The sequence below is a fragment of the Vanellus vanellus genome (genome assembly GCF_965231255.1).
Source record: "Vanellus vanellus genome assembly, chromosome: 14".
NCBI lineage: Eukaryota > Metazoa > Chordata > Aves > Charadriiformes > Charadriidae > Vanellus > Vanellus vanellus.
This window is the reverse complement of record NC_138919.1, coordinates 15,900,809-15,912,505: the sequence shown is the minus strand read 5'-3', so window position 1 is coordinate 15,912,505 and position 11,697 is coordinate 15,900,809. Positions and strand designations below refer to the sequence as shown.

Genomic DNA, 11,697 nt, shown 5'->3' with positions numbered 1-11,697 from the left:
AAGGGGACTGTATATTGCCACTGCCCAGTGATCCATATTACATTTCTGACAGCTATGTTTATTAGTAAATATGTAGTAAGTGCTTCCAGAATTAACTAGAGCCGCTCTCCTGCGCCTGTACGCGTAGGAGAGGTTTCCTGCGACGTGTGATCCCTTTGTCAGCACAGCGCTCGTCAGACGCCGGGGATCTGCTGCAGACGCGGGTGCTTTTACGCCTTCGCCGCTGCGGTGTTGGTCCGGGGAACTAACTTCAGAACAATCGGCTTCTGCGGTGTTAAGAATCCCTGTGAGTTCAGCTTGAGAGGGATCTGCAACAAAAAAAGAGGAAAAACACACTTGGCCATACACAAATTAAATAAGTCGAGATCAAAGGAAAGAAACTTGGCCGTGACGCGATCCGTAGCGCCCGGAAGCGCAAAGCCTCTGGTGTCAGCACCCACGGTGAGAAAGCGGGCACCTCGCTCTTCACCTGCCAGTTTCCAAACGTGATGCGCTGCTCACCTGAGTCTCTTTGCAGGTCTGGAAGGTGAAATGTTGCAACAGGATGGTGATGGCAACTTTCAGAGTCAGGAGAGCGAACCGCATCCCGAGGCAGTTCCTGGGACCAGCCCCGAAGGGCAGGTACGTGTATGGGTCTATGGCCTCTTTGTTTTCCTTACTGAACCTGGATAACGACACGGTTGGGGAAAAGAAATGAAGGCAGCGAGAAGCCAAAAAGCTACATATCTGTATTACTTCTCCAGAGATCTCTTGCTGGTGCCCTACAGACATGTTTGGGTTTTCACTAGGGTGTCTCGGGGCAGCCCAGCAATCGAGTGATGTGTCAGAGCCCTCGTTCCGGACGGGATTTTGAGTTTAATTCTGTCCATCCAGATTAGCAAACTTCCTATCTGTTGTATTTAGTGAGAGAGAAACCACGAGTTGTCTTTGTTAGGAGCAGCCTATGGCTTCAGCCTTGCTGGGAAATGAGAGGCAGATATCGATTATTAAAAAAAGAAAACAAAACAAACAAGAAAAAACACAATTAGGGAAAAGTTATCGCTTCCTTGAAAACAAAGAGGGAAGGCAATTCTGGAAGGACCAACTCTGTTATATTTTATAGCAAAGCCTGTGTGAAGGAAACGGGCTCAGCAGTGGAGGTTATACAGAGGGACGGCCAGCAGTTACCAAAACTCACCATCCACCCCCTCTGTCAGCAAGCCTAAAAACTCTGCACAAGATGTTGTGAGGTATCAGTGTTACTCTCCCAACAGGATTATGCTGTTTGAAACCCTGCTTTAAGCGCAAAGCTCATTTTCTTCTCAAAATGGCATTCCCGTGAGCCTGCAACTTCTCATCGCTATTGTTTGTAAAAAGATAGGAAGAAGACCATTAGGAAGCTAATCAGAGATTAATACTTAATTACTACGTGAGGAAAAAGCAGCGTGATATTTCTTCCCTCTCATTATTTTGGGGTTTTATACCTTTCTGGTCTGAACTCATCTGGGTTTGGCCAGTACTCGGGGTTGCGGTGCAGGGTGTAGGGTGGGATCATAACAACGGTTCCTTCAGGAATGGTGACTCCATTTATTTCTACGTCTTTCTTGCAGGTTCTCTCGATCCGTCCTCCAAGGGGGAAGAGCCGAAGGGTTTCATTCACTGTCATGTCAAGATATTCCAACTGCATCATCGCCTCGTATGTGAGAGGAGCCTGTAGGACAGCAGGAGAAAGGTGAGCAGGTATGTTGGCATGAGGATTGGGTTCTCCCCAAATGACTGCTGAGACCAGAGCGTCCCCGACCCCTGCTGCCCCAGGCCGTGTCTCAGGCGCGCTGAAGAACAAAATGCAAGGGAGAAATTGTGTAATTGGTTTCATTTGTCATCCCTGAGTGACGGAAGTGTGTGGAAATCCACATCCACTTGTGCATGGATGCAGAGTACGGCAAATGGGTCTGTGCAGTGGGGCGGCCTGTGAGGTTTCAGCTGCCAAAAGAAAATTGCCACAGGGTTGAATTGTCTCAGCGTGTGTCTCTTAGAGCGCTTGGAAGATCCCAGGAGGAGGTTGTTTAGGAGCTAAAGATTTCTCCTTGTCTTGACTGAGCAAGGAGGACAGCAGGGCCAGAGGATCTCCACCATCACTCGGCGTCCCCTTACCTTGTTGGGTAAAATGGTGTCGATTTCCTCCAGCAGTTTTTGCTGCACGTCGGGATGAGTGGCCAGTTCATACGCCACGTAAGAGAGCGTGTTGCTGGTGGGTTCGTAGCCAGCGAATATAAAGATGAACGCTTGTGACAGGATCTCTGTGTCGGTCAGGGCTGAGGAGAGAGGATTTGGGGACATGAGCAAACTGGTGTGGGGTGGTGGTCTCATCACAGAACAGGCAGCAATGGACGGGGTTGATGCAGGTTTGTTGCGGTTATTTTCTGATAACACACTTGTAACTACTCTATCTGTCTGGAAAAAGTCATTTGATAGAGGAGGCAGATGATTTCCTGGCTATAAATGACTGACATGGCAGTTCCACTCCCTGGCGAAGGACCTGGGGGATTCCCCTTAGGACCAGTGCTGGCAACAAGGGGCAGAGATTTCTGCCCGGAGCTGACCAGTGGAGATGGTGGTGACCCACTGAGCCTTTCTCTGGGAAACAGCTCCCCATATTCTCATCGCTCCCACAGCCCCTGTTCCTGCAATGAGTATTTGGATGTCGTTACCTTTATAGGAGTGATTTTCTTCATTGCTTCCATGACTGGTTGAGTTCTGGGATTCGATCATCAGCTGCAGAAAATCTACTCTGCCCTGAGAAGAAAAGCAAGAGGGTTTCTTTGGTGACAGGGAGGGCTCAGATAAGCAGATTTCATAGCCTAAGCACGATTTTTAAACTGAAAACGTCCCCCCGAGTGCACATGGCTTCCTTGTTGCAAAACACAACACTTGCATTTCATTTTGGAAACCTATCTGTCCTTTTCATGAAGGCATTGGGTGGGAGAGCAGCGCCTTGAATGAACTCCAAGAGGGAGAATTTTTCCGGGAAGCAGCTTCAATTTTTGAGAAGTGAGAGGGGAAGGCACAACCCTGAGAGGTGACATTGCAGCTCCCGCACTGCCTACTCCACTCCCTCTTATCCTCTGCCTAATCCTCTTCAGGGAGTTTCTTACTTTGTTGACCTATCAAAAGCTCTGCAAATGCAAGCTTAATGCAATTCCACCAAGCCTTCACCTGGATTTAGCTTCACATCACAAATGTACAAAGTCCACTTGCTTCTCTGCCAGAACTGGTCAGGTGAGGCTTTTCTGAGAGTATTAAAATCAAGTGTTTACACTTAAGTAGATTCAGGGTTTTGTTGGGTTATTGTACTTTGGCTTCACCTTTGATATCATCACCCTAATTATGTTTCACTTAAGTGTATTTTCTGCCACAATTGCTGGCAAATTCACTCTCACTTACCTTGTGAGTCTCCTTTTCACGTTCATGCTTAATTTTGGAGATGGACCTCATGAAGAAATCTACAGCATCACGGGGGAAGAAGCTTACGTTCATCTTGGCCAAAACAGGAGTAAGAAATGGGCATACAACTGAAAAATGAATTTAGAATAAAATCTCACACTGTAAACAAACTCTACCTCATGCAAGATAGCTATGGATGTTAACGAGGAAGTAATGAGTCTACTCAGAAATTATCTCCCCTCCTGGTTTCTTTACCTGGGCAAAGCCTGGGCTTCACCTTTTTTCCTCTTTCTTGAGGAAAAGGTTTGTCTTGTCTTGCTGCAACCCTCTCCCAAGTTCCCGTCAACTGGGCACAACCGAGTTGGATATGATAATCGCTTTAAGAGATGACCAAAGTATTGCCACCTTTTTCTAAGGCGCTGCTTTCTAAGGACAGGTTACTTCTGTGCATTTCACAGCACTACGACGGGAATGTGGCTCAGAAGAGAAATACTGCAAATTCTGAGTTCTTTTTTTCAGGCTGAGCTATTCGCTGCTATGCTCACGCAAACATTTTCAAGTCCCCTTCAGAGCATTTCCTGCATTACAGAGACTCAGTTTTGAGCCTGTGTACAGATTCATAAAATCTACAGCACCGGAACCTCCTCTATGCACAGATCACAACTTTACCGATTTTTTTTTTTTTTTTTTTTTTTTTTTTTTTTTTTTAGCAAGGTATCTGATCTTGATTTAAGGTCGCAAGTGATTTAAGGTCCATCACCATCACTGCTAAGCTACTGCACCGCTAGGAAATTGCATCTAATTACAGTCCCCACTCAGCACTCTCTTCCAGAAAATGCATTTTGGATAGTACCACTCTCCTCGAGCCTCACAGCTGAACTTGCTTTTCAAACCTAAAATGACTTTTTCCACCACTTATTTGGATATTGGCTGGGGTGTTCGTATGTTTCTCGCATTGTGGATGTGCCAAAGTTGGAGGAAGTTTTTACCCATCTCTCTTCCAGAGTTCCAACAACAAGCCAAGAGCCATTAGGACTTCCATCCTAGCTAGTGAAGTTATCTAAGCAGTGGTTGATTGGTTAATGTGTAGGATGCACCAGTCTCTGATAGGCTTGCCAAAGTCACACTTCAATAGCACTCTGACACCTGAGTGAAGTTTTCAACAAAAAAAAATTAGTCATTTACATGTCAAGATGAAGATGGGGTCAAAGAAGTCAAACTTGACCAGCTTCCGCATCTCTCTGACAAAGGGGTCTTTGGGGTTGTTCATGGAGTCGATGTTCACACCGAATGACGTGCTGGTGACGACATCCATGCTGTAGCTTCCAAAGATGCTGAGAAAAGATGGAAAAGGTAGACTGTGGTTAAATACTTGGACCAAGTGAATGCATTTTTTCCTAACGCCTCTGCGACATTCAAATATAAATTCTCATAAGACCTCCTGCCCTGGTTTTGAAAAGGGAATTGGACATATGGTAACTGAAAAGCACTTATAGTGAAAGGGATAGATTTTTAGAGAGCTTTGGTTTCAAGCCTGCATGGGTTTGGAAATTGGACGGCTTTTCTGAGGATTTTAAAACAGCATGTAGCTACATGAGCAGGTTAGCGCAAGGACAGCATGAGGCTCTCGAGCGTTTTAGCTTCTTGGGGAGGGCTGGTAACGCACCCGGCTTCAAACGCGCCATGAAAATGGTCTTGTTCAACCCAGCACAGGTACCTGTAATGGTACGAACTGTCCAGGCCCTCTCTCCGCTTATGGGGTTTTCGGTAGGAGAGAGCTTTGCTGGTGTGTGACTACTGGTGGGCAGCTGCCCTTTCTGCCTCTGTGCTTTGAAATTGGGGGTGAAATACAGAGGTTTTGTTCCAGAGCCCACGTGGAGGGCACAGATGAGGACGACACACCCAGGGCCACACGGCAGCCTCCCTCCCTGCTCCCTCCAGCAATGGGGGCAAGTGATGGACGAGCATCCCACAGTGCCGCGCGTGGGGCTGGGAGGCCAGCAAACCCAGCGCCCCGTGGTGAAAAAGGTGGTGCACGGAGATGCCGAGTATATGCAGGGAAAACTGGGTTTTCCCTAGTGGATTCGGGGTTAGCTTGGATCTGGGGATTCACAAAGCTGTGCTGGAGCTTTTCCCCCGCGCCCCCAAATTCCCTTCAGAAGGCTTCTCTGCGGGTCTCTGCCTCTCAGAAGTTTCGCTGACATCCCAGCTTAAATTTTCCTTTTCAAATTTCCAGCCAGGCTTTCAGCTGACCCTGTTCCTCATTTCAGAGGTCTGCTTTACCCAGCGAGCGATCCGTGCTGCGAGTAACGAATGAACTGCAGCACTTGCTAACAAGGTTTGCTGCTTAGCCTGCTGCTCCTAGCAGATACTTACTCCTTTACAGCTATAGCGTTGTCCTTTTCCACTTTTTTTTTAACATTTTTCACCAAAACTTCCCCATAGTGCTTTATTATAGGGAACATCTGTAACACAAACCAGAGATGGTCACTGAAGTATGGTACGTTTTACTCCTTTAAGACGGGCTTATGAAGACTACAGGGAGTTTCATGAATATTTACAAATAAGATCTTTCTGCTAAGTTTTTATTTTAATCCTTTTTTCATTTTAAATGAGGCATAAATTAAACAGGCCAGCTTAGTTGCCAGGCCCCGACTAAAGAAATCGGACCCCTGTGACAACCTCAGCCTGGAATCTACTGATTTTCTGATTTAGTTTCTTACCCACTCCTCGGTTTTTTACCTCCTTTAGTTTCCCACTGGTGAAGGTTGGAGAGAGCACGGTACGGATCCTTTTCCACTGTTCGTCTTCAGCTAATGAGACAGCATTTTTCAGCTCCCCGGCTAGATCAAAACGCTGGAGGGGGGGAAAGGCAAGGCGTTAGCCCCGGGAAAACAGCGGTTTCCTTGCAAGGGCGGGAATGCAGCATGCAAGCCCCTGCCCGGGCTATTTCAGAGGCGTTACCACTGGCAGTGAGCCTTACAAACAGCCTCTCTCAAGACGCGCATACATAAATAATCCCCTTTCCTGCACTGAACCAGCTGTGAGATGCCATTTCCATACCCAGAACAAGTGACCCAACGAGCCCAACACCCGTATGCACGTGTGTGTGTGTGCGCCCCCACCCAACCCTGCCGCCCAGCGCCTGCATCCCAGCCGGTGGCACCAGTGGTACCTGGACCCCTACAGGTTTCTGTATGCTCGCGTAGACTCAAATTCATCCCTACACATATAGGTGTGAGAGCAGAATTTCTCTGATGTGCAGGCAAAGAGCTTCCTCTGCCAGCCTGGGTATGCAGTCCCCGGGCTGTAAGGCAGAGGAACAGTGACATACAGTGGCCATTTACAGTAATCCCTGCAGTGGCCCTATGGGAAGCCCTGCTACATGCTTGTCTCCTCCTGTACTTTGCTTTTTGGAGTCTGTGGTACATCGCGGTGCTTCCGTTCTTACCCTCCGGTTGGTAAAGGTGGAGTAACACTCTTTAACCAGCACGGTTTTAATGATCTGGGGGTCCATGACAGCCACCACAGGTTGTCTGCCATCGTAAATCCTGGTGGGGGGAGAAGAGGAGACAGATGAACAACCCCGGATAGTGGAAGCGCAAGGCTTGGCTGATGCCCGTGAAACAAAATGTGTTAAACAAATGCTCCTCCACCACCAGCCTTGCTGTTCGGCATATGCCTAAGTACAGAAATGTAGAAATTAGGGACGTAAAAGGACTCCCAGGCCTTCTCCCATCTGGTCTTGTGAATGATAAAGGGGGCTACACACCTTCCAGATTCACTGGGAAATGAGCAGGGCTCAGTCCCTCAAAGGACCCGATATTAAATGAAGCAAGCGTCTTCACTTTCTCCCCTGATTCTCTGTGTTTTTCCAGGCACTTAAACACATTACGGTATTAGAAGGAAACTTGTTTGACCCCTTTCAGGCTGTTGAATTGGGTGCCTGGAGACTTGGGCTGACAGCACTGAAATATCCTTGGAGATGAAACTCAAACCTTGTTTTTGTCTTTTTAATCTGCCAGTTCTGAATGCTTTCCTGGAACAGATGTAGATTAAGCAGACTTCTGCGCTTTCCTCATTTGTGTAAAGATATCTTTTCTAGAGGCCGTTTTTTAAAGTTTCTATAGGGATCAATGGGTGCATTATAGAGGATGCAGGTTTGTAGACCAAGTTACAACAGCAGTGATAAAAGCCATAGAAGGTGTCCAGAGCAGAGCAAGAATAGCTGCTCCAGCTCCCACGGCAGCAGGTAAGGATCAGCAGCACGAGGAAGTCCTCAGACTTTGAATCTGCTGCTTCTCCCAGTATTGGGAGTTCACTCACATTCCTCTGCTGTTGGTAAACCAGAGGAACTTGACCTCCTGGTTCCAGATTCTCCCTTAAGTAAATAACAGTTTTGCTGCTGATTTTGTTAGGAGCGGGTGAGGGCCTTTTGTTATCAGCTTTAAAACAGCTTTCGCACTATAGGTCAAAGCAATTTCCATATAGCATGAGAGTGGCACAGCCCTGCAATCACCGGGCTTTAACGTAAGCCACCACAAGTACCCTATATTTGCTGTACTCGTCATGCTGGGACCGCCAGGGGTGAAGGCAGAGAAAAGGGAGCTTTCCTAATGATTTTTTTTCTCCCCTTTGTATGGATTCTAATTGTACCTTAAGAAGAGATCAGTGGTTCTTACTCACCCCCAGACTTTCCCATATTTCTGGAAACACTCATTGTCAAAGTCCAAGAAACCCTGTGGGAAGCAATTTAAAAATTATCTGAGAGAGGATGCGGCGGAGGGGAGGATGTTGGAGATGGTGGGTTGGGAGGAGGATCTGTAAACTGAAGTTCAGAGCTGCCTCCTGAGTTCTCCTCCCCTCCAAAAACATCAGGAACGGCAGCACAAATGTACGTCGTGCGTGTGAATGGGCTGTTTGCCAGGATGCTGGCAGAGGGCAGCCGGAGGATGAGGCACCCACCAGTGCTCGTTTGGAGATGCTGTAAAGGCAGGGCCCCGTGGTCTCTTACTGAGCCCATATCCCACACCGGCCTTTGCACAACCTGCGCGCTGGAGCAGAGCTTGGCGTTTGGAGATAACTTATCTGTTATCCGTGTATCTGTTTAGCTACAGCTGTGTGAGCAAAGGCGGCTATTTCCGGAGCCAGGAAGGTTTCAGTCACTCACTTTGCGATATTCCAGGCACGTCCCAAAGAAAGGCAGAGGTCTTGGGCCGGGAATACCCAACTTCTTGAACAAGCCAAACGGCCAGGTTCCATATCTGTGGGACAGAAAGGACAAGTGCTCTGTCACTGTGGTATGGGGGCTGCGAGCTCTCCTAAACCCGGAGACAGCAGCAGCATCCCTTTGGCTCTAAGGAGTAGAGAAGGTTGGTCCAGGAGCTGGAAAAAAGTGGCCCCAAACAAAATTGCCCTGTAAAAAATACTTAATAAACACGGCAAGGCTCAGTGCTGCCACACAGAGCTTCAAAGGGCTTTTGATGTCAAAGCAGCTGTCTCCTAAAGGCATAGGTGCTCCGGTGGATGCAGGACCTTAAAGCCTTTAGCAAAAGTCAAAAGAGGAGCTCATTGCCAACCAAAGGAGAGGCAGAAAGGGGAGCTGGAAGAAGGAACACCGAGCTTACGTGTTTTTATTGAAGAGAAATCAAAGCATTGCCAGCAGTGATGTCCCAAACAGGGCTTTTGTCAAGCTGTACTTTAATTTCATTTATTGTTCTCCCTCCCCTTAGCCTGGCATTAGCTCAGTGGTGCGTCAGGAAGCCTTGTCTTGATGGTTTTCTCTTTAGATTTTATTGACAGCTTTGCAGATTTCTTTCCTCTGAAGCACCCTTTTTGGCAGCTGTAAAGTTATTACTTCTACCTCGGGGCCTTCTGTTTCTCAACAAGGGCCTGGGCTGCAGCCCTTTGAAGCTTGTCTTTGGCTGTGTTGAAAGAGCTCCTCAAAATATTTGGTTTTAGTTAGTAGCTGCAGCTTCCCAAGTGAGCGGTTCATTGCAGAAGGGATGTAAAACTGCAAAGGTTTGGCAGAGGGATGTTATCAGAGACCCTCTTTGGGCCACGTGGCAGCAGCCGCTCAACCAGCATCTTGGGGACGCTGTCCTGAAAAGCCCGAGCCTCGCCTGAGCCTTAGGGGGGCTTCCCTTGCAGTCAATAATACTTTTCTAAAGTAATACTTTTCTAAATCTGGGGGACCCCGAAACGAGATCGGTCCCCCCAGCACACGTTCCACCAGAGCACAAAAGCGGACCTCATCTTATGGTCCAAACAGAGCAGGCAAAAACCAGGGCCTGGGGAGTTTGCAGGTGCAGAAAGGTTTCACAGAGTTCAGTTTGTCAATGTTTAACCTTTCCTGAAAAAGGTTAATTCAGTACCAGGTATGAAATGTTTGTGGATTCTCATTTGTCATGTTTACGGGCCGCCGGGGCTGCGGGAGGACCAGGAAAGGCCGGGCTGGTTACAAAGCCCAGAAACACGGCAGGAACGTAGGCTCGGCTTAATCCGTTTGAAACACGGCCAAGAAAACGCAATCTAATGCTCTTACGACTAAAACGTGACATGGTTTTCTGCAGGCGGAGAAGGACCATTCAGTGCAAAGCCGGAGAATAATCATTACTTCTCACTGTGGATGCAAACCAGAAACGCCTGGCACTCCTTCATGTGTGAACTGGAACAGCGTTGCCCCAGATGGACGAGAAGCGTCTGAACGACCTCCCTGTGCTAACGGGCAGGGAAATTCCTATTTTAGCTCAGATATCGGAGCACAAAGATCCTGGGCTTCAGCCCTTTTGCCACAACAAAATTGCAAGTGGCTGCAGAAGGTGGGAGTCTGGTAACCAGCAACATTTGATGGCCACGGAGTTAACGAAATACGATGGTTTGGGCCAATAATGGGGGGGAGGGGAGAGGGGTGTTGTTTTGTTTCAGTTTTTTCTTGAAAAGTCTGCCCCAAACAGGCTTTTGAGTGATCCAAATCACAGGAAAGGGTCTGGAAAACAGGGCTAAAAGTTTCAGAGCTTACTGAACGGCCAGGGCTGGAGCACTGCCAGGGCAGACAAATGGATTGTGCTCGTGTGCGCCGCATTAATCATTAAGGTTTATGGCTAGCAACATGCTGTCTCTGCCTAAGGGCTTGTCAACACTACAAAGTTTGTCAGTCCAGCCTTGTTGGCAGGGGCTGCCAGCGGAGACGCTGTCTGTCCCAGCGGAAGGGGGGTGTCAGGCAGCCCCGCCACGCTGCAGCGCCCAACGCCATCAGCAGAGCGGACAGAAGCGTTTTCTCGCTCGCGCGGCTCCTCTGAAGCAGTTGGGTACGCTGCTGCCCGGTGGCGTCCGTCTGGAAAGCCAGGAGCGGAGAGCTGACCTTGCTCTGGGCTTCGCTTCTTCCCCCAGCGAGGGTGGGCTGTGGGGACGGGCAGGGGACGCTGTCCCCGCAGGCGTGTGGCAAATCTGACTTCTGCAAAGTGTCCCAGCTGGTCCGGGTGCCCGTGCGTGGAGCATCTTCCCTGGGCCTTATGGAAGGCGTCAGGAAGAGTGAAACTGAGTCTATGAACGCTCTTTTGCTGGTGCCTTTCTGCTGCTCTCCACCTTTGCGGGTCAGACAGTGGCATCAGCTACTGCCGCCGCCCCTCCACAGGGCAACCTCAGCCGGGGAGGCACAGCCTTCCTGAGACTGTATTTCTGTGGAAAATGACCTAATGGCTCATGACCCTCGCTGAAGCCAGCACCCTGCTGGTAACGAACGCCTGGCACCATTATCATTCGATTATTGCCCTGAAGCTTAGCGGCGAGATGGTAACAGAGCGTGGGGATGCTCCAAACTTTGGAGCAAGGTCACGCGTCCGTACGGTCTTTGCTACTTCCCAGAACTCCGTTAGAGGCTGGAAGCCTGGAAAGCACACCTACCTGTTTGCTCTGCGGCAGACTAGTTGCATGAAACCCAACAATGGCGAGAAGAGGAAAATGGCACGAGCAAAGAACCAATAAAGAATATTTTACTCACACGACCAGGAGGGCTACGAAAACAAGCAAAAGGACCCATGTCTCCACAGAGAAGGAGGGAAGAAGGTTCATCTGGTTCTTCTCTGGTTGGCTTTGAGTTCTGTCCTGATGTGTCTGTCCCAGGTCTGTGGGAAATAAGAAGGTCTGGCAGCGTGCAATCTTTTGTGTCCAATCACGTGATTTAGGGGCTGTCCTTCTGTCGTGAAGGAGGAGGAGTGGAAGGCAAAGGTAGCAAAGTGTGCTAAACTGAAAAACGCGATTCACGGGATAGAT

General features: G+C 48.7%; 1 protein-coding gene across 1 annotated transcript; it reads right to left on the bottom strand.

The window, feature by feature from the left end:
* Positions 1–209: 209 nt before the first annotated feature.
* On the bottom strand, positions 210–11,496 carry LOC309677699 (cytochrome P450 3A21-like; the record flags this gene model as incomplete). The annotated part of the gene is made up of 13 exons (XM_082490555.1): positions 210–308; positions 502–664; positions 1,464–1,690; positions 2,134–2,294; positions 2,691–2,775; positions 3,424–3,551; positions 4,609–4,757; positions 5,800–5,888; positions 6,166–6,279; positions 6,875–6,974; positions 8,110–8,162; positions 8,594–8,687; positions 11,426–11,496. 13 exons carry the CDS (start codon positions 11,494–11,496, stop codon positions 210–212), a joined length of 1,533 nt encoding a protein of 510 aa, XP_082346681.1.
* Positions 11,497–11,697: the final 201 nt, after the last annotated feature.